Here is a 23591-nt window from a genome sequence, read left to right as displayed (position 1 = left end):
GACGTTAGGCCCCTTAGCGCACCTAGGTTGCAAAAAAGTGTCACACATGTGGTATCGCCGTACTCAGAAGAAGTAGTATAATGTGTTTTGGGGTGTATTTTTACACATACCCATGCTGGGTGGGAGAAATCTCTCTGTAAATGGACAATTGTGTGTAAAAAAATCAAAAAATTGTCATTTACAGAGATATTTCTCCCACCCAGCATGGGTATGTGTAAAAATACACCACAAAACACATTATACTACTTCTCCTGAGTACGGCGGTACCATATGTGTGGCAATTTTTTGCACCCTAAGTGCGCTAAGGGGCCCAAAGTCCAATGAGTACCTTTAGGATTTCACAGGTAATTTTGCGACATTTGGTTTCAAGACTACTCCTCACAGTTTAGGGCCCCTAAAATGCCAGGGCAGTATAGGAACCCCACAAATGACCCCATTTTAGAAAGAAGACACCCCAAGGTATTCTGTTAGGAGTATGGTGAGTTCATAGAAGATTTTATTTTTTGTCATAAGTTAGCGGAAAATGACACTTTGTGATAAAAAAACAATTAAAATCAATTTCCGCTAACTTGTGACAAAAATAAAATCTTCTATGAACTTACCGTACTCCTAATGGAATACCTTGGGGTGTCTTTCTAAAATGGGGTCATTTGTGGGGTTCCTATACTGCCCTGGCATTTTAGGGGCCCTAAACCGTTAGGAGTAGTCTAGAAACCAAATGTCGCAAAATGACCTGTGAAATCTTAAAGGTACTCATTGGACTTTGGGCCCCTTAGCGCAGTTAGGGTGCAAAAAAGTGCCACACGTGGTATCGCCGTACTCAGGAGAAGTAGTATAATGTGTTTTGGGGTGTATTTTTACACATACCCATGCTGAGTGGGAGAAATATCTCTGTAAATGGACAATTGTGTGTAAAAAAAAAATATCAAAAAATTGTCATTTACAGAGATATTTCTCCCACCCAGCATGGGTATGTGTAAAAATACACCCCAAAACACATTATACTACGTCTCCTGAGTACGGCAATACCACATGTGTGGCACTTTTTTGCAGCCTAGCTGCGCTAAGGGGCCCAAAGTCCAATGAGCACCTTTAGGCTTTACAGGGATGCTTACAATTAGGCACCCCCCAAAATTCCAGGACAGTAAACACACCCCACAAATGACCCTATTTTGGAAAGTAGACACTTCAAGGTATTCAGAGAGGAGCATAGTGAGTCCGTGGCAGATTTCATTTTTTTTTTTTCGCAAGTTAGAAGAAATGGAAACTTTTTTTTTTGTCACAAAGTGTCACTTTCTGCTAACTTGTCTCTCAGTGGGATGTCTTCTTTCCAAAATGGGGTCATTTGGGGGGTATTTATACTATCCTGGAATTTTAGCACCTCATGAAACATGACAGGTGGTCAGAAAAGTCAGAGATGCTTCAAAATGGGAAAAATCACTTTTGGCACCATAGTTTGTAAACGCTATAACTTTTACCCAAACCAATAAATATACACTGAATGGATTTTTTTTATCAAAGACATGTAGCACAATAAATTTGGACAAAAATGTATACAGAAATTTTACTTTATTTGAAAAATGTCAGCCCAGAAAGTAAAAAAAACATTTTTTTTTACAAAATGCATGTCTTTTTTGATGAATATAATAAAAACTAAAACTCGCAGCAGCAATCAAATAGCACCAAAAGAAAGCTGTATTAGTGACAAGAAAAGGAGGTAAAATTAATTTAGGTGGTAGGTTGTATGACCGAGCAATAAACCGTGAAAGCTGTAGTGGTCTGAATGGAAAAAAGGCTCTGGTCCTTAAAGGAGAACTTCAGCCTAAACAAACATACTGTCATCAAGTTACATTAGTTATGTTAATTAGAAGACATAGGTAATATCATTTTTTACCCAACCTGTTTTAAAAGAACAGGCAAATGTTTGTGATTCATGGGGGCTGCCATCTTTGTCATGGGGCAGCCATCTTTTTGGTTTAAAGGAGGTGACAGGGAGCATAAGACACAGTTCCAACTGTCCTGTGTCCTGATAACCCCTCCCAGCTGCACGCGCTAGGCTTCAAATGTCAAATTCAAAATGTAAAAAAAAAATTGCACCAAAACAGCAGAACGAGAACAACAACATCAGAAATCCCATCATGCTTTGCACAGCATCAGGGGAAAAATGCCCGGGCAGTTTTCTTCTGTGCAGCTAAAAATTAAGCTTGTATAAGAGAAACAAAGTTCTGATGCTGTGAAACTGTTAAAGAAACACCAAGCCTTTTCAGTGCTGCTGAGTTGATTTTTAGTCTGGAGGTTCACTTTAAGGGGCGAAAAGACTGTGGTCCTCAAGTGGTTAAGACTTAATAAAAGTTATATTTTAGGTACTATATTACTATCATTAAAGGGGCTAATAGGCAGAGCAGGGACAAGGTCCTCCAGCACCCAAGGCTGAGACACCAAAGTGCGCCCCTCCGCCCCTCCATCCCTCCCACCCCAGCTGTCACACACTGATTACTGTTAGACTAAGAGGGCCACAGGGCCCAACACCTCCCCAACACCTTAATATCTATTTCTCTGGCTTGCAGTCACTGCTATGTATCTCCTTTTCTTATTTCTTTCTGCTTCATACAGAATTAGGAATGACAGCTGAATGAATTGTGTGCCCCCTCCTACACTGCGCCCTGAGGCTGGAGCCTCTCCAGCCTATGCCTCGGCCCGGCCCTGCTAATAGGGATTAGTTTATCCCAGTGTTTGTGACATAAATAGTAAAAAAGCTGAGTCCCAAATGTAACTATTTACACTTATTTTTTAAATGCGGTCACTTTTTTTTTTTACTGTTTTTAATGTATTATATTAAATTTGTATAGTGTAAAATGTGTTTTTTTTATTTACCACCAGATGCCCCCACACACACTATTCTGTGTGCTCTGAATAGAGTTCAAAACACACAGGTAGTGTTGTTACAGAAAAGATCATTGGCTTCTTGTTGAAGCCATGATCTTTCCCTTACAGGCACTTTGATTGGCTCAGAGAACATGTGTTCCCATTCACCAATACAATTTACAGAAAAGCTGGAATTATCTGCATTTCATTGACCATCTCAAGTCTTTAGTGTATCTTTACCAGTTCTGGTTGTTGGATGTTACCTGGGGATCTGTAGTGTGTGTTTCCCCTGTGAGCAACGCAATGTCTGGCTCCTCAGGTGCAGCGCTCGTTCCATCAGACATTGGTCTCTCATCCTGGAAACATGAAAAATCCATCAGCCAAGAGGTCAGAGTTCATTTCTTAGCAGGACAAACTCACTACTTTCCAAGAAAAGAAAAAAGTAAAGAATGTAAATGTTATCAATATTTAGTGAATACTCCCCAAGCTTTCTAAGCTATTTGATATGGATTTGACAAGGCCTTTGAGTGGATCAGGAACTGGTTATGCATTAAGGGCCCCCTCACATGGCTATCTTTTTTGACTGTCGATGTGTGTGAGTTTGTATGTTAGGTATATACAGCAGCTGGCAGTGGTCACTGGGAAGGAGGGCCATTTCTAGTTATAATGAGCCCTCCCTCCTCCCCAAGCAGCATTGTAGGCCCTTTTGTTTCATTCAAATTCATCCAGGGCCCCCGAGCTGGCTGCCAAACCCGCCCCCCACCCAAGTCTCCCCCTAACAATTGTGGTCCTCAGGGGCCCTGCAAAGTTTTTAGCAGTGTAGAGACTCTCTCCCGGCTGGCGCGCTCTTCCATTAGTTAGTGGCTCCATGCATTCTCGTCTTTATCCACACAGGGGTGCCTGTCCTTCATGACCCAGATCACGTTATTATGTAATATGCCACCAGGTCACTGAGAAGATGATGTCAGGAAGAAGACAGGATCACAAGGAGCCATGTACTAATGGATGAGCATGCCAGATGGGTCATTACACTGCAGAAAACTGAAGGAGCCCCGGGAACCACAATAAAGTTGGGAGGACACCTGGAGGTGGCGGGTGGACATATTACCAGTGTACTCTGTAACAGACAGTATCTGGAAGCTGTACCTTAAAGGGAAACTGAAGTCAGCACTGCGTAATATGTTGGCGCTTTATAAATACAATAAATAAATGAGTGTGAGGTATAAGGAGGCTGCCATATTTATTTCATAGTAAACAATACCAGCTGCCTGGCGTCTTTCTGATCTCTTTGGCTGCAGCAGTGTCTGAATCACACACCTGAAACCACCATGTTAGTAATCTTGTCAGATTGTAAGAAATATCTGATCTGCATGCTTATTCAGAGGCTGTGGCTAAGGCTCCCTTTACACTTGCAGGGTCAACTTGCACTGCATTACCCTATTTCACCACAAGGGGCCGAAAGTCTGTAGAGACTTTCACACTTGTTGTGTTCTGTAATGTACAGTGATCGGGGTAATGGAAGTCTATAGGCGACACACGTAGTGTAAACAACGGAGCGCAGTGCATCGCAGCAGGCCTGCACAGATCGTCAGGAATCCCAGCAACCCCAGTGACGTACTTCCTGTCCAGGGAGGGAGGCGATGCTATGCATATGACCCTGTTGGCGCAGGATTGTCTTTTTTGCATGCGGTGGGATGTGGCAGGAGCATCGCATCCCCATATATGCAAAACATATATGTAAGGCCTGGTGCACACCAAGCGTTTTTGGTAGCGTTTTCAAAACCGCTGCCGCCTGTGAAAACGCTTGGCTAATGTATTTCAATGGGATGGTGCACACCAGCGGTTTGAGGTTTTTAGCAAGTCGCAAACGTGCCTCCTGCAGCATTTTTGCGGTTTGCAGATGCGTTTCTGCCTCAATGTAAAGTATAGGAATAGCTCAAACCGCTCTAAAAAACGCTAGATCAGAGCGGTTTTCCAGGCGTTTTTGTTACAGTAGCTGTTCAGTAACGGCTTTACTGTAACAATATATGACATCTGCTACACAAAAACGCTCCAAAAACGCTAGGCATGTTTAGAAAACCTCTCTAAAGATGCCTAGAATCTCTCTGAAATCTGCTTCAAAAACCTCTAGCGTTTTGCGGATCTGCTAGAGCAGGGATGTCAAACCGGTCCTATGATTGCCGAGATCCTCACACGTTTTTGATACAGCTCAAATTACTTGATGGGTCTGAATCAGGAAAGGTGTGGTCCATCAGGTAGAACACATTCCTCTCTTTCTCAGTCCATCCTAAACACTGGCATGGATCTGGCCCTCCAGGCCTGGAGTTCGACACGTGTGCTAGAGATTTTTGGTGTGCACTGGGCCTCAAAGTAATAGAGGCAGAGGATCAACAGGGTGGCAGTCAACTGATAACGTTTAAAAAGAAATAAATAAAGCAGCCTCCATATACCTCATGCTATATTTCATGGAGTTATATGTGAATATGCTGATAGTCATTTCTTCTGTTATCTTTAAAAATAAAAGTAAAAAAACCACAAGGAAACTAGTCTGTTTCTGCATTCACCTCGTAACAATAGAGAGTCTGCTGTAATCATTATTCAGTAAATACAACCCTTACATGACTTATTACACAAGATATTCTACCTTACTTCCACTGAGAGGTTGCAGTGTCTCTGAAGGGAATCCGTTATCTGTGACTTTCGATAGAAGCAACTGGCAAGTTTCAATCCACTCATCACATGAGCTCTGGAGAGAAGAATCAATAATAGTGTAATAATGATACAGCATTTAATTGTTAAACCTAAAAAGAAAAAAAACTAGAAGCAGAAGTTGCTCCTGGGCTGAAACCAAATTACAATGAGCACCTGTAGTTTGTTTACTTTCCTCTGGATATTGCCTATGGCAGCTAGAAGGCACATGTTACTTTGTGCATAACTTCCTGTTCATTCTGACAAAAAGGTTGTAGACCAATAGTTGTTGCAGACAGAGAGAGTAAGCGCTCTCTAAGGTCTCTTTTCTACTAGCAGCTGAAGGTGGTGAATTCACCATCTGTCACTGTCAGCTGCTTCTGTTCACCGGCCGGGGGCTTGTGAGCATTTGGCACGGGTTGGGGACAGGCTTTCCTCCCATGAAGTACCGTAGTTAGATTTAACATTATAACTTAAACTGCAGTATAGTAAAGCAACCACATGTCACTGTGTATGTAAAGTGCTGCAATGATCTCTATGGTTTTGTGAATATCCTTTATTCATCATTATGTGTCTTCCTCTCTGTTCTAAATAAGCTGCATTCCCTGATGGTGGTGTATGATTCATGTCTGCTCATTTTCTTCAGTAAAGAGTTCTAGCTTGTTATACCCGGTGCCTATGTCTGTGTACAGACCACATTGCTCCATCAGAAGGTCCATCTGAGCATGGCGGTTGCTGACTTTTGTTGGCTGCCAGGTAACACCGCTGTCTGTCAAAGGTAACGCATGGTGTTACCAAATGCTGCCATCCATCCAGCAGCATGTACCTGCAGCCAAAAGGCAGTTGTGGCCAGCAGCCAGGAGGCTGAACTGCTTGACAAGCATGTGCAGTTCAGCCTTCTGTGGAAAAGGCGTCTAGTGAAAAATGGCGCCGGCAAAAAAATGGCGCCCCCTTCTGCCCGATATATGTTTAAAACGATATTTATCGTTTTAAAGGTTAAAATAGTGCAGACCTTTTGAATGAAATTTATCGTTTTAAAACTTTTTTTTTTTTTGTCCTGCCTGAATGATATTTATTGTTTTAACCTCTGCTTTGCTGCCGTTTGGAAAATATCTGCCCGCCGGCTTTAATGTTTAATAGCAAAGCCCCCTTAAAAGCTAAAAACACCAAATTTGCAGGGAATGTTAAGAAGAAAATTGTGAACAAGAGGAAAACATTTTTTTCAAAAAGACCTTATAGTTTTTGAGAAAGGTTAATAGCAAAGCCCTTTTAAATGACAGAAACACCAAATGTGTAGGGAATGTTAACCTCTTGACGACCAGCTAACGCCGATTGGCGTAAACTGGTCGTCTGCAGGTTACCATGGAAACGGCCTCTCGATAGAGCGGCCTTTCTATGTCAGTTCACGGAGGGTGTCTCCGTGAACAGCCGTAGAGCCGCCGAACGCGGCTCGCCGGCAAAATGTAAACAGGCGGGGAAGAAATCCCCGCTGTTTACATCATATGGCGCTGCTGCGCAGCAGAGCCGTAAGGCAGATCGGCGATCCCCGGCCTCTGATTGGCCGGGGATCGCCGGCATATAATAGGCTGAAGCCTATCCTTCAATGCGCAGGACGGAAATCCGTCCTGCGCAGCTCACAGGGGGAGGGAGGGAGAGGGACGGAGCGCCGAAAACGCTGCGGAGGGGGGCTTTGAAGAGCCCCCCCCCCCGCAAAACGCAGCAAGGCGGCGGCGATCAGACCCCCCCCAGCAGGACATCCCCCTAGTGGGGAAAAAAGGGGGGTAGTCTGATCGCCAAGGCTCACTCCTGATCGGTGCTGCGGGCTGGAGAGCCCACGCAGCACCGATCAGTGCAGAAAGCCCTGGTCGGCAAGTGGTTAAGAAGAATAGTGGGAACACGAAGAAAAAAAAATTGTTCAAAAAGACCTTATAGTTTTTGAGAAAATCGATTTTAAATCTTCAAAGAGGAAAATGTATCTATTTAAATCGCGCAATGACATTTCCGTGGAAACAATTCCCGCCGACTTTAGCAGTTAATAGCAAAGTCCCCTTAAATCCTAGCAACACCAAATTTGCAGGATATGTTAAAAAGATACTGGGAAACATTATTTAAAAAAAATTGAAAAATTGTATTTATTTATTTTTTTAAATTTAAATTTTTGGGATATGTTCAGAGTGTGGGAATTTTTTTTTTTTTTAAATGACGTGGGGTCCCCCCTCCCAAGCCTCTGTATCCCCTTGTCCCCCATGCAGTCTGGGATAGCCAGAATGCGGAGCCGTGGCCGACTGGGGTTTCGCACCCTGAGCTATACCAGCCCGCATGGTCCATGGTATGGGGGGGGGGCTTCAGGGGGGAGGGGCAGCCAAGCCTTCCCCTCCCCCCCTGGAGCCCTTGTCCAATCCATGGACAAGGGGCTCTTCCCCACCTCCGGTGCCCCAGGAGGAGGTGGGGGCGACGACTCCCTGGGGGGGAGGGGTTCATGGTGGCATCTGGGAGTCCCCTTTAAGAAGGGGAACCCAGATGCCTGCCCCTCTCCCAGGAGAAATGAGTATAGGGGTGCAAAGTACCCCTTACCCATTTCCATAAAGGGTTGAATGAAATAAAAACGCAACAACGAGAGAAGTCCTTTAAAGAGAATCTGTATTGTTAAAATCGCACAAAAGTAAACATACCAGTGCGTTAGGGGACATCTCCTATTACCCTTTGACACAATTTCGCCGCTCCTCGTCGCATTAAAAGTGGTTAAAAACAGTTTTTAAAAGTTTGTTTATAAACAAACAAAATGGCCACCAAAACAGGAAGTAGGTTGATGTACAGTATGTCCACACATAGAAAATACATTCATACACAAGCAGGCTGTATACAGCCTTCCTTTTGAATCTCAAGAGATTATGTGTGTGTTTCTTTCCCCCTGTTCTCATGCACTGAAGTTTCAGGCTGCTTGTTTCTTCCTGCAAACAGGCTTGCCCTTGTCTGTAATTCTTCAGTATGTGAAAGCCCAGCCAGCTCAGAGGACGATTTATCCAGCTTGTAAAAGATAAGAGAGAAGAGAGAAGCTGTACTAATCCTAAATAACACACAGGCAGTGTGCATTACAGGGGCCTGGAAGGGGGAGTTCATAGCAGAACCACAACACTGAAGAACTTGGCAGCCTTCCAGACACAGGCTGACAAGTCTGACAAGAGAGAGATAAGTTGATTTATTACAGAGATGGTGATAGTAGAAAGTGCTGCAGTAAGCCAGAACACATTAGAATAGCTTTTTGAACTTGTAGGATGATAAAAAACAGAATGCAATTTTTGTTACGGAGTCTCTTTAATGTTCTAAATTAACCAGAAATACTTACCTGTACCTTTAAGAAAAAATTGCCACGCCAATTAGGTCTCACGACAGTATCCTCCATTTTGCGATCTTCAGAAATACTTACCTGTACCTTTAAGAAAAAAATCCCATGCCATTATCCTCGGAAAAGGTCCCGCGCTATAATCTGTTATGTCCCACAACAACAGTATCCTCTGTCTTGCGATCTTCAGAAATACTTACCTGTACCTTTAAGAAAAAAATCCCACGTCAATTAGGTCCCACGACAGTATCCTCCATCTTGCGACCTTCTGATACATCTTGATTGAAGATCTCCGCCGCCCCGCCGCCACACACGCCGCCTCCGCAGCACTGCTCTCAGCTATACTTAGTATAGCTAAGAGCAAAAAAGCATCTTTAAATTTTAGCTCCAATGGTCCCCATTGGTTCCTTAACCTATTTTGGTTCCTGGACGTAGAAACTACGTCCAGGAACCATGCGCGCTACCGCGCGCTCCCGCTGCCGATCGCGCGCGTGCACGTGCACTCCCGGCCGCGGATTCGGTAGCCAGGGAATCAATGTATCGGGCTATGGTGCCCGATCACTGATTCCTCTCCCCCGCTGAAAAAGCGACAGCTTCTCTCGGAAGCTGCGCCTTTTCTGGCCGTTCCCTCCCCGATGCGTCACTCTAAGCGTGTGTTACGCTTAGAGTGACGTCATGTAAACAAACTCATGGCCGCCATCTTGTGGCCAAAAAGTAATACTACAACTGAAATTAAAAATAAATTAAAATGAACACACATTTACATTATAAATCTATTGTTTACCTCCCACCCTCCCAAAACTACCCAAATAAAATGGGTAGTTGTTCACAATTTTCTTCTTAACATTCTCTGCAAATTTGGTGTTTTTAGCTTTTAAGGGGGCTTTGCTATTAAACATTAAAGAGACTCCGTAACAAAAATTTCATCCGGTTTTCTTCCATCCTACAAGTTCCAAAATCTATTCTCATGTGCTCTGGCTTACTGCAGCACGTTCTACTATCACCATCTCTGTAATAAATCAACTTCTGGCTTACTGCAGCACGTTCTACTATCACCATCTCTGTAATAAATCAACTTATCTCTCTCTTGTCAGACTTGTCAGCCTGTGTCTGGAAGGCTGCCAAGTTCTTCAGTGTTGTGGTTCTGTGATGCATCTCCCCCCTCCAGGCCCCTCTCTGCATACTGCCTGTGTATTATTTATATTAGTGCAGCTTCTCTCTGCTCTATTATCTTTTACAAGCTGGATAAATCTTCCTCTGAGCTGGCTGGGCTTTCACATACTGAGGAATTACATACAGGCAGAGCTGTCTGCACTCTGCAGGAAGAAACAGCCTGACACTTCAGTGGAAGATAGCTGCAGGGGGAAAGAAACACACAAATGATCTCTTGAGATTCAAAAGGAAGGCTGTATACAGCCTGCTTGTGTATGGATGTATTTTCTATGTGTGGACATACTGTACATCAATCTACTTCCTGTTTTGGTGGCCATTTTGTTTGTTTATAAACAAACTTTTTAAAACTGTTTTTAACCACTTTTAATGCGGCGGGGAGCGGCGAAATTGTGTCAGAGGGTAATAGGAGATGTCCCCTAACGCACTGGTATGTTTACTTTTGTGCGATTTTAACAATACAGATTCTCTTTAAAGCCGGCGGGCAGATATTTTCCAAACGGCAGCAAAGCAGGGGTTAAAACGATAAATATCGTTCAGGCAGGACCAAAAAAAAAAGTTTTAAAACGATAAATTTCGTTCAAAAGGTCAGCACCATTTTTTAACCTTTTAAAACGATAAATATCGTTTGATAATGTAAATGAATGGGGCGCCATTTTTATCTAACGGTGCTGGGCGCCATTTTTCACTGACCCGGTGGAAAAGAGGCCTAACTGATTATGTTCCTGTTGCTATATGCAGATGGACCTTCTGTCCTAGGACGATATCAGCTATTGTCAGGTACAAAGGGATGATTGAGTAGGATGTGCAAGCACAGTTTACGGGTATATTGTTACCGCAACTACCTACCTGCTAAAAGAATTGTGTACCAGGATTTAAACTGCATTCAAAAGACAACTATTGCAAAAAAAAAAAGTAAAATGTATGCGTACATATATGTATTAAGCCCCTGACACACTAAACAGCATTTTGAGCGTCGTTTTTTTATGTAAAAAAAAAAGCCTCCATCGTCTTACATTAAAATTGCTGCAAAACTGCCGCATTCACGATTTTTTACCACAATTTTATTGTAAGTATAAGTCAGTCAACGGAAATGTCTTTCAAAAAATGAAAATAACCCGCCAAAGCTATTTGGTGTGCCAGGGCCCTAAAATGCAATTGTTTTCGAGAATAAAATACACTATAAATTATTTTTATACTGGGGTGTGTTACATTGGAGGACGGACACTAGTATTTGAAATTAGGTGTGGTGCTGCATTCAGTGGTCAGTTGCATAACACATGTGTATGTGAACTGCAATGGAGACTAGACAGACTTCAATACAAAGCCTGCATGCAGCGAGTTAGAATAACGTGATACCTAACTCAGTACTGTGAACAGGCCCATAGAATTGTATGGGCAGTGAGTTGTCATACATAATTATTCTTCAATGCAACACGCACTGTGAAGTAGGCCTAAGGCTAGTTTCACAGTGCTCAGTTGCGTTTCAGAAAAATTCTGCTTGTCAACTTACTGCCCATACAGCTCTATGGACTTGTTCACAATAATTGATTGTGTTAGTCTAAGGGCCTGTTTCCACTACACGCAGATTCTGCATGCAGAAAACTGACTCCAATGAATGCCTATGGGCCTGTTTCCACTGAACGCAATTTTTCTGATGCAGATTTCCCATAGGCATTCATTGGAGTCTGTTTTCTGCATGCAGAATCTGCGTGTAGTGGAAACAGGCCCTAACTCGCTGCTTGCAGGCTTTGCACTAAAGTCTATGTCCGGTCTCCATTGCAGTTCACACACATTTTAACGTGTTATGCAACTGACCACTGTGAATCCAGCCTAAAGCTGTATTCAGAGTGGTCAGTTGCATAACGCACATGTTAAAATGTGTGTGAACTGCAAAGGAGACTGGACATAGACTTTAGTGCAAAGCCTGCAAGCAGCGAGTTAGAATAATGGAGTAATTTACTGTGAACAGGCCCATAGAATTGTATGGGGAGTAAGTTGACAAGCAGAATTTTCCTGCAATGCAGCTGAACGCTGTGAACCTAGCTGTAAGGTTTACAGTGGGAGAAGTTTGTAGTGATACTGAGCAGGAATAGTATGCTGGGGAAAGGAGTGTTATAACTGGTGTAGGGGGCAAAACTAATTGTCACCTTAGCCAACATTTACATTGCACTGTTGTGTACTGTCAGCTCTGATGCTCAACTATCTTTGCCAAACTGTCAAACTCCAATTCACACACAGCCGTGAGAGACTGGTTTAAGTAAATGACAGCAGGAACCTTATGGTGCTGGCTGTTTCATCCACTTTTGTCAACCTATCCAAAGAATTTAGATGTAATGAAGTTGATGCATTAGGACAGGTCATAAGCATTGTATGAATATATAATTTAGACATTACACACCCTGATCATCTGTAGCTGCCTCAACTCATATCCACCATCTTCATCCACAGGAATATTCTCCACCATCTCCTGGCAACACCTGAATAATAGAACATCTAAAAGTTTACAGTGATAAAAGCAGTATAAATTAAAGTTTTGTCAGTATATAGATTTTCTGTGCTACTGTCATATATTTTTTCTATTAAAAATGTACCATTTTAGTGAGTCGTTGGTCTTTAGATTACACAGGACATCTATTGCGAAAAATGTAAAATACATACATATAAAAGTACATTTCTCCCAGAGTATAAATGCACTATACATGACCTTTTTCCTATGTCACTGTCACTTACAGTAGGTTGTAAAAATATGACAGATCTGTCTGTCTTGGACTAGTCCAACTCCTTATGGGGGATTCTCGGTTATTTCTTTATTTACAAAAGCACTTACTGAACTGCAGTTTCTCAGTCCAATTGCCAAAGTAGCAAGCAAACAAGTAAGGAAGCTGGCTGACATCTTTCTATAGATCCTTTCAAGCATTGCTTTTGTAAAGAATAAAGTTAACCTCCTTAGTGGTAACCATGAGCCAGACTTGGGGTGGAAAACCACAGCTCAGATCGGTAACCCCAAGCTACACTCGTGGTAGCCGCTGGAAGGTCCATGCAGCGCATTGTGAGCAGCGTGCGATTTCACTCACCTCCCGGGTGATCCAGAGACTGGCGGCCATTCCTCTTCCTCTCCTCCGAGGCTTCGCATTCCCCTGGTGAGATTTCGTCATGACGACAGCTGGCTATCTCACTATAGGGCTACAGCTCCACTCGGAGGACGGAGGGAGAACTGCAGCGCTGGATCCCAGGGAGGTGCGTAAGTGCAGGGGCTGCTCCAGGCTTTCTAATGGTATGATTCTTTTACTTACTTTTAGGGTCCAAAAGCACCTGAAAAAATGGTACCGCTTTTAGATCCTAAAATCAGGAAGGGATCATACCGCCAGGGAGGTTACTACTCAAAATTTCCCATGAGGAGGTGGACTACTTTAGCACATCATGATCATCACTATTATTAATACATAAACCTACCCAATAATGTAGTTGGAGAAATTGCTCAATTTGTTGGATAAGTCATTGGCTTGCTCCTGAACATTCTGCACAGGTACCGGAGCAGATATTTCTTCCTCACCAAAGTTAGCAGTAATTGAGGTTTCTGATGCATCTGAAGTGTAGTCTGGAGATAACAGGATCAGAACGTTCACCATGTACTGCACCATTGCGGTATGAAGGTTAGTAACCTGGAGGAGGAGATAAACTGATTCAGTTTGTTACAAGAGTTTTGTTAGATTACATTTATAGTGATGCATTTTGTGGCATGAGTATCAGTTGTAAATGAATATTAGCAACCACATATAATATTTTAAGATATATAAATGAGTATCAATTAGTCCAGAAAGTGAAAGGGCTATAAATTAGTAAATATGTAACTGCATAAGGAAGATTGAATCATTTTCTTTGTACAGAATATTAACTAGAGATTCTAATAACAAAAAAGCAGGACACATCAATCACTTAATAGTAAAAGCAATGTAAGCTTATAAAGAGCAAACAAACCTGCTGGTTAAGCTGCATATCATCCCTTTCTGTTCCATTGGTGACCGTCAGAACCCAGTGCTGCAGCATCTTAAAAACATCTTCTGGCTCTAATCTAAATATACATGCATCATTGTAATTAATAGAAAAAATGTATACAATAGCATTGTGTAACTACTCCAATTACGTGCATGAAAACATTGCTGAATACAAGGGAATTGTAACAATAGTGTCAGCAGGATAACAGGTTTCCGATTATGTGGTGATCTGCAGTATCACCAATAATACAGATACTATATCTGATTATATGGTGATTTGCAGAATCACCAATAATACAGAAATAGTTAGCAAATGGCGTGTAAGACGTGACAAAGTCACTAGCTTTATTGCACAAAGTGTAGTGATTGGTGCAAACAGTAATTTTCTGATAGATCCTCAGCGGTAACCTCACCAGTGGCGATGGAGGTTACAGATAGAACCACAGCGGTAACCTCACCAGTGGCGAGGGCCCACTGGTGAGAGAGAGTAGTCGGACAGATCAGGTAGACAACAGACGGGCAGACAAGGTACAGAATCGGCAGGCAGAATCAAAGTGGAGTTCAGGCAAAAGTCGGCAACAAGATCAGACGGGCAGAAGCACAGAATCACAAGGCAAAAGGATAGTCGAGAGTTCAGGCAAGGTTCATACACATAAAGACAATAATATCAATTATAATTATAGCTATCAAACAATTCCTATCTCTGTGTGAAATCCCCGGTTTCCTCCCGGATCAAAGCACACCGGAACTATGTAAGGTCTGAGTGCTAACACGAAGTATTCGCAACAACAGACAATGAGTAAATGACTTCTCCCAGCTTAACAGAAAGCAAACTCAAACCGCCCGCCCAGAGGGCTGGACCAATCAGCAGCGTGTGATTGGCAGGTTGGTGTCAGCTGACTGCAAGATCAGCTGACCCATCTCCTCAGATTATAAAGGTCCTGCTGCCCCGCCCGCGAGCGTGCTGACCTAATCTGATGTGCAGAGGAGAGACCTGTCCTTCCAGGGGCTATGCAAGATGACTGAGAGGATGCGGCCACCGCTGGGGCGACGCCAGACGCGGAAGCGGCGGCCACAGCACTCTCCGCTGGTGAGGTAATACTGCTATACCTGACAGGAATACATTTCTTATAATTCCCATTCTCCAGACAGTACAATGGGGATTGTATTATTATTATTATTATTATTAACTAGCTGGTTGCCCGGCGTTGCCCGGGAATGTATTTGGCTAGTGTTGGCTCCGCCCACTTTTTCTAACCCTAACACACAATTACTCACTGACCAAGTTTGTGAGCTTTGCTGTCTTTGGAATCAATAATTTGCATTGAAATGAAAAAAAAATCTGATTGGCTGTTTCTGGCTCCACCCCCTTTTCTGAATTTGAACCCCAGTCACCCAATGACCAACTGTAGCAGGTTTGAGGCCTGTGCCATTAACAGTGCAAGAATGGCAGCAATTAAATATTCCCCTTGAGAAGCAATAGGTGAAGTTTGATTCACTTTTGTAGGCTCCACCCACTTTTCTGAATATTGAACCCCAGTCACCCAGTGACCAACTGTGCAAAGTTTGAGAACCCTGCCATTAACAGTGTAAGAATGGCTGCAGTATACATTTTCCCAGTGAAATTTGTATTTGTCTCCGCCCACTAATGACCTGGAACTGCCTGCCCGTGTATGTATTTGACCGGTTTTGGCTCCGCCCACTTTTTCTAACCCTAATGCACGGACACTCAATGGCCAAGTTTGTGAGCTTTGGGCAGTGACGTAGCTAAGGAGCTGTGGGCCCCGATGCAAGTTTTTCAATGGGGCCCCCCAAACACTCTATACATAACAATTGATACGGCGCACCAAAACCTACCAATGGCAACTACAGTGGCAGAGGTGCAAGAAGGGGATGGAAGAGGTGCAAGAAGGATGGAACAGTTTGTTAATGATAACCACTATTCAAAGTATCCATAGAAGTCATTATTATGAGCACAGGAGCAATAGAGATCTAATACTGTAGTTGAGGGAGGACCCTTCGGGGCCCCTCTGGCCCAAGGGCCCCGATGCGGTCGCAACCTCTGCAACCCCTATTGCTACGCCCCTGGCTTTGGGGTCTTTGGCATCAATAATTTGTATATTCCCATAGGAATTAAACAAATCAGATAGGCTGTTTGTGGCTCCGCCCCTCTCCAGCATTTGAACCCCAGTCACCCAATGACCAACTGTAGCAGGTTTGAGGCATGTGTTATTAACAGAGCAAAAATGGAAGCAATTTAATTATACCCCTTGAAAATCAACAGGTGAATTTTGATTGGCTATGATAGGCTCCACCCACTTCCCTGAATATTTATCTCTGTCACCCAGTGACCAACTGTGCAAAGTTTGAGATCCCTGCCATTAACAGTGAAGAAGGGCTGCAGTTTATATTTTCCCAGTAAAATTTGTTTTTGGCTCCGCCCACTTTTTGTAACCTGGACACACAGTCACTCAATGACCATGTTTGTGAGCTTTGGGTTCTTGGCATCAATAATTTGTATTTTCCCAGTGAAATGAAACACATCTGATTGGCTGTTTGTGGCTATATCCCAGGCATGGGCAAACTTGGCCCTCCAGCTGTTAAGGAACTACAAATCCCACAATGCATTTGCCTTTATGAGTCATGACTGTGGCTGTCAGACTCCTGCAATGCATTGTGGGACTTGTAGTTCCTCAACAGCTGGAGGGCCAAGGTTGCCCGTGCCTGCTCTATCCCCTTTTCTGAATTTGAACCCCAGTGACCCAATGACCAACTGTATCAAGTTTGAGGCTTGTGCCATTAACAGTGCAAGAATGGCAGTAATTTTAATATTTCCCTTGAAAATCAACGGGTGAATTCTGATTGGCTTTTTTTAGGCTCCACCCACTTATCTGTATAATAATCTGTGCCATTAACAGTGCAAGAATGGCAGCAATGTAAATATTCCCCTTGAAAATCAAAAGATGAATTTTGATTGGCCGCTGTACGCTCCACCCACTTTCCTGAATATTAATCCTATTCACCCAGTGGCCAACTGTGTCAAGTTTGAGAACCCTGCCAATAACAGAATGGCTGAAATCAATCTAAGAAATATGATTGGCTGTTTGTGCCTCCACCCCCTTTAGTGAATTTGGTCCCCATTCACCCAATTACTGACTGTATCAGGTTTAAGGCCTCTGCCATTAGCAGTGTAAGAATGGTAGCAATGTAAATATTCCCCATGAAAATCAATAGGTGAATTTTGATTGGCTGTTGTAGGCTCCACCCACATTTCTGAATAATAATCCCAGGCACCCAGTGGCCAATTGCGTCAAGTTTGGGAACCCTGCCATGTAAAAAATTAAGTTTCTGGCACCGCCCACTTTTTGTAACCTTGACATATAGTCACTCAATTACCAAGTTTATCAGCTTTGGGGTACTTGTTATCAATACTTTGTATATCTGATTGGCTATTCGTGGCTCCACCCCTTTCTGAATTTGAACCCCAGTCACCCAGTAACCAACTGTACCAGGGTTGAGGCATCTGCTATTAACAGTATAAGAATGATAGCAGTTTAAATATTCCCTTTGAAAATCAAAAGTTGAATTTTGATTGGCTGTTGTAGGCTCCACCCACTTTCCAAAATCTTAATTTCATTCACCCAACGACCAACTGTGCAAAGTTTGACAACCCTGCCATTAACAGTGTAAGAATGGCTGCAGTTTATATTTTCCCAGTAAAATTTGTTTTTGGCTCCGCCCACTTTGTGTAACTTTGTCACACAGTCACTCAATGACCAATTTTGTGAGCTTTCAGGTTCCTGGCATCAACAATCTGTGAATGGAAGCAGTTTATCCAGCAAAGAAATCTGATTGGCTGTTTTTGGCCCCGCCCCTTTAGTGAATTTGGACCCCAGTCACCCAATGACTGACTGCAGCAAGTCTGAAACCTCTGCCATAAACAGTGTAAGAATGGCAGCAGTTTAAATATTCCCCTTTAAACGCAATAGGTGAATTTTGATTGGCTGTTGTAGGCTCCACCCACTTTCCTAAATCGTAATCTTATTCACCCAGTGACCAAGTGTGGCAAGTTTGAGAACCCTGCGATTAACAGTGTAAGAATGGCTGCAGTTTACATTTTCCCATTTAAAATGAATGGCTGAATTTTGATTGGCTGTTTTATGCTCCGCCCACTTTTCCTGGATTTGTAACCTCAGTCACCAAGTGACCAACTGTGCCAAGTGTGGGGACTCTGGCTTGATTACTGTGAGAATGGCAGCCTTTTACATTTTTTCCATTGACTTGAATGGGTGAAATCTGATTTGCTGTTTGTAGCTCCGCCCAGGTGTGCAGGGGGGCCGCAAGACCCCCAGAACATATCATCCCAGGTAGTAAGGGATCTGTATACCAAGTTTCGTTCAAATCGGTCCAGCCGTTTTCGAGTGATCGCGGCACATACACACATACACACACACACACATACATCCAATTTTATATATATAGATTGTATTTATAAAACACCAACATATTACGAAACGCTGGACAATAAATGGGGACAATAGACAATAAATAGGTAGGAGGTAGAATAAACAAGTTTGAGTGTGGCTGTGGCTTGAGATAAGTAAGGCTATCAATAGGGGTGGTGCTCAGTGCAAATATCCAGTGATTATAAGGAGGGAGAATGAATAAAAGAACTCCTCCATTAGTCAAACCTCCATGATACTGGTCCAATAGAGTCCATATACCCCAAAAAATACAATACCCTGTCCTCAAGTACCACCAGAGGAAGGTAATCAGCTCTGCTGAGACACTAATAATTACCTCACCTGTGAATGTTTGTGGTTTTCTATAAAACCTGCACTGTTGGTGGTACTTGAGGACAGGGTTGGGAAGCCCTGCCCTATAGGTGAATCTCTTCTGTGCACTATAAATACTTCATCCCCTCACTATATATAATGTATACTTTCTTATATTTTTTTTTTTTTGTATGAAATTACCCTTAAAGTGAATGGGAACCGGATTTAAAAAAATGAGACAGATATTTACCCAAGGAGAGGGAAGGCTCTGGGTTCTATACAGCCTTCCCACTCCTCTCCTGGTCCCGTCATTCCGGTGCTGGCTCGACCGGTAGCAGTATTTGACTAAATTAGTCAAATACTGCTTTATCCGGCTGTAGGAGGCTTCAGAAGTCTTCAGGGAGCCCGAGTGCTCCTGAAGAAGGGCGGCCCTGTACTGCGCCTGCACAAGCACGCTCTCTTGCACGCTCACGCCTGTGCAGTATGGAGCCGCATGTCTTCTGGAGGACACGGCTCCCGAAGACTTCCAAATACCCTTTTGATGGGGGAATGAAACGGGGGGGAGCCAGCACAGGATAGAGGGCACTGAAAGAGGAGACAGAAGGCTCTATACGACCCAGAGCCTTCCCTCTCCTTAGGTAAGTATTTGTTTAATTTTTTTTAAAATGCGGTTCCCATTCACTTTAAAGAGACTCTGTAACAATATTGCAGTGGAGAGCAGCAAAAATGTCACAGAGGGGGCTAGGAGATGTCCCCAAACAGGCTGATATGTTTATTTATATAACATTTCTTCAATACAGATTCTCTTTAAAGTGCTGCATTAAAGGGGAATTGATGTTTTCACTAAAGCATGTCGTATGCACAGGGCCGGATTTCTGGCAAGGCCACATAGGCCATGGCCTAGGGCACCAAAAGTTTAGGGGCGGCTCAGTGAGGGGCAGGAAAGCTGTTCTATGCAGTCATCCCTATCTACAAGAACAGCTTTAACCTTTGAATTCTCTGTCCTGTACTTGTGCCGTCCCTGCAAGACCTGTAAGCTCTATCCTGCAGGTATACATCAGTCTAACGCTCATGGTGACACAATGGATCCATCATTAATGAGATGGCAAGCATAACATAAAATTTTAAAACATAACTTCTAATCTATACACGTATTACTAAAATAGCTATTGTCTTTGACACCAATGATGGAAAGTAAGGTGAATTCTCATTGGGGCACACAGAGATAACAACCATACAGATGGTATAGTTGGCCTTGGGCGGTAAAAAGTACAAATCCGGCCCTGCGTATGCATGTAATTGAGGTGCTGAGAAATTTGGGCGCAGGACAAAGCTAAACAACGGCTCACCCTGCTCCTGCAAATGTCCTGGTTGTGTTCATTACTAATTCCCCTCCAGGCCTCCGTGGGCTCACGGGTAAGACGTCATTTGCTGTTTTTATAGTAATTTAGGCTCTGTCTTTTGATGGCACCCAAATTACTGTCTGAGTGAAACTAGACCTGTGATTTACATTGTGCTCCTAAATTTTCTGTGCCGTATTTTACTTCCCCTCATGTTTTATTACATCTAGATTATGATATAAACATGACACTGAAACCTGTGCTTTACACCACCACATAAGAACTTCTATAAGACCCCACTGTTAAAGAGGACCTGAACTCTTGCACAGGACAGAAGGAAAACAGAGAGAAATGAACCCTGTATGTATTTAGAGAGTTTAGCCTGTCTAATTCCCCCTCATTTGTGTCTAATCACAAGTTGTAATTTGATCTCTCCCTTGTCACATGACTGCCACGACACATATGGCAGATAAGCTCATTTGAAAGCACAGGGTGTTAACAATATGTCTGCTTCCGTGTATCAGGAAGTAGAAACAGTGCACATTTATTTTAGAAGTTGTATCACCTGTAACAAAGACTTATTCTTATGTTTAAAGGTTACTATGCTGTTGCATATCTTCTAGAGCAGATGTTCTGAGTTCAGGTGCGCTTTAAGCGACTCCATTACAAACCTCCCCTATGGTTAGGCTCATTCAAAAAAAATCCTGGTGCTCAGTTCCTTTTAAACATCAGGGACAATACGATAAAACGGCATGTTATGACCTGGATAAATAAGAACTTTCACAGAAACTTTTCTCATACTTTTCAGTGGGACTTAAGCTGGAGTTGTCTTCTGAAATGGAACTCCCAATTAACTCCAATGATGTTTCTGCTTGAGTAGTCCATTCAGGAAGAAGATGATATAGGTTTGACCAATCAGATTCTTTTATCTCATGAGGTGCACTTTTAAGTCCTTGTATTGGTAACGACCAGTTCTGCAAGCTGCTCGTCAATGCCAAGAGACCTCTGGCAACTCCTGGAGGGAGGGAGAGTGAACAAAACAATTAGGACTCTGGGTTTATCAATATACATCTTGTCATATATCTGTTACCTACTGGTCCTCAGCAAAGTCATTAGTATTAAAAGGAAACACAACGGGCAGCACGGTGGCGTAGTGGTTAGCGCTCTTGCCGTGCAACGCTGGGTCCCCGGTTCAAATCCCAGCCAAGTCAACATTTGCAAGGAGTTTGTATGTTCTCCCCTTGTCTGTGTGGGTTTCCTCTGGGTACTCCGGTTTCCTCCCGCATCCCAAAAACATACAGATACGTTAATTGGCTTCCCCCTAAAATTGGCCCTAGATTACGATACATACATAGACATAGGACTATGGTAGGGATTAGATTGTGAGCTCCTCTGAGGGACAGTTAATGACAAGACAATATATACTCTGTACAGCGCTGCGGAAGATGTCAGCGCTATATAAATACTAAATAATAATAATAATAGTGATTTTTTTAAATTAGTAATGTATTAAAACTAGGGATGTTCAATGAGGTGCAAATAATTAAGAATTGATGTAGTTCTGCACATTTTTAATCAACATGTATTCAGCTTGAAAACAGACCAATCACCACCTTGGCTTCCTTTCGGCCATTTTCAAGCTGCATTCATTTGCATTACCATTTACATAATAAGGCTTCAAGGTCAGGAACAAGCCAGGAGTCATACACAGGAGATCAGTCAGCCAGATGGATGAACCAGGGAGTAGGCCAGAACCGGATGTGTAGTCAGTCTAGCAGAAGTCAAAACAGGCAGCAATCCATAACGTAGTCAAGGGTCGTTAACAATCAGCAGTGCAAATCACACCCAGCAGCTATAGAACTAGCGACCAACCACTATCAAAGGCAAGGAACACTGGACAGGGGCAGGCTTTTATTCAGGTAGCCAACCGAGTGGGACTACTAGTCCTGGAAGCCACTGGCTGCTTTAACAACTTATTGTCCAATTGCCATTTTCCCAAAAACTCTTTCCTCCAGCGGCTAGTGGTGCTGCTGGAATAAATAGGTATGTGGCCACGCGTGCCTGTGGAAAGGGACACACCAAGCAGCAGAGGGAGCTGGCTGCTTGTGGCGGGTCCAGGAAGACTTGGAGTTACCTTGGGAACCCTAGCAAGGTAAGTTCCTGACAAGTTAGGCAAATAATAGTAATCTTTTGGCTATTCTACCTTCATCAGACCTAAATCCTGTATGATTACAAGATGTTGGAGCACACAGCTATATACATGCAACATAAAAAGGGGATGCTAGAATTTTTTTCGTCAGCTTACAGGATTCAATCTGGGCAGAATAGCAGAAAGCTTATCGTTATTTTTGTAACCACTTCAACCCTTAGTGTATTTTCCCCTTATAGACCAAAGCAATTTTCACATTTCAGTGTTCCTCCCATTCATTTGCCAATAACTTTACCACTATTTATCACAACAAAAAGATCTGTGTCTTGTTTGTTTCTGCCACCAATCAGGCTTTCTTTGGGTAGTACCATTTGCTAAAAATTATTTTTTTCTAAATGCCTTTTAATGGCAATATGAAGGAAAAAAACATCATAAAAATCATTATTTCTCAGTTTTCAGCCATTATAGTTTTAAAATAATACATGCTACAATAATTAAAGAGACAGTGAAGCGAAAAAAAATTATGATATTATGATTTGTATGTGTAGTACAGCTAAGAAATAAAACATTAAGATCAGATACATCAGTCTAATTGTTTCCAGTACAGGAAGATTTAAGAAACTCCAGTTGTTATCTCTGAAAAAGCCATTAAGCTCTACGACTTTCAAAGTCGTGGAGAGGGCTGTTTTCTGACTTTTATTATCTCAACTGTTAGTTAATTTTTTACTTTTCCTCTGCCAGAGGAGAGGTCATTAGTTCACAGACTGCTCTGAAAGAATCATTTTGAATGCTGAGTGTTGTGTAATCTGCACATATTAGAGAATGATGCAATGTTAGAAAAAACACTATATACCTGAAAATAAAAATATGAGAATATTTTCTTTGCTGCTAATCTTCTAGTAATTATTCATAGTACACAACCAAATCATTATATCATATATTTTTTTCGCTTCAGTGTCTCTTTAAAACTCACGGATTTTATTTGCCTATTTGTACTGGTTATTACACCATTTAAATTATGTCCCTATCACAATGTATGGCGCCAATATTTTATTTGGAAATACAGGTGCATTTTTTCAGTTTTGCGTCCATTGCAAAGGTGACTATTTATGTTTTGTTTTGTTTTTAATTGTAATTTTTTTATGTAAAAGTTTTATTTGGGTATTTATGGGAGAGTGTGGGAGGTAATGGTTTCATTTTAAATTATGTATAGATCTCTTTATTAAAATAAATGAATGTAGATGTAATTTTACTATTCGGCCA

The 23591-nt window shown here is 42.5% G+C and overlaps 1 protein-coding gene across 1 annotated transcript in view; it reads right to left on the bottom strand.

The window, feature by feature from the left end:
• AXDND1 (axonemal dynein light chain domain containing 1) overlaps nucleotides 1–23591 on the bottom strand; it is a 108916-nt gene that overhangs the window by 22567 nt on the left and 62758 nt on the right. Inside the window, exons 16-21 of the mRNA XM_068239732.1 lie at nucleotides 20981–21194; nucleotides 14048–14141; nucleotides 13523–13731; nucleotides 12468–12546; nucleotides 5510–5611; nucleotides 3129–3221 (exon numbers count right to left, since the gene is read on the bottom strand). Of these exons, the coding sequence (XP_068095833.1) occupies nucleotides 3129–3221; nucleotides 5510–5611; nucleotides 12468–12546; nucleotides 13523–13731; nucleotides 14048–14141; nucleotides 20981–21194 (791 nt within the window). The remainder of the gene's footprint in view (nucleotides 1–3128; nucleotides 3222–5509; nucleotides 5612–12467; nucleotides 12547–13522; nucleotides 13732–14047; nucleotides 14142–20980; nucleotides 21195–23591) is intronic.

This window comes from Hyperolius riggenbachi, chromosome 6 (assembly GCF_040937935.1).
Source record: "Hyperolius riggenbachi isolate aHypRig1 chromosome 6, aHypRig1.pri, whole genome shotgun sequence".
NCBI classification, from domain to species: domain Eukaryota; kingdom Metazoa; phylum Chordata; class Amphibia; order Anura; family Hyperoliidae; genus Hyperolius; species Hyperolius riggenbachi.
Note: the sequence above shows the minus strand (reverse complement) of the source record. Positions and strands in the feature narration are given on the sequence as shown.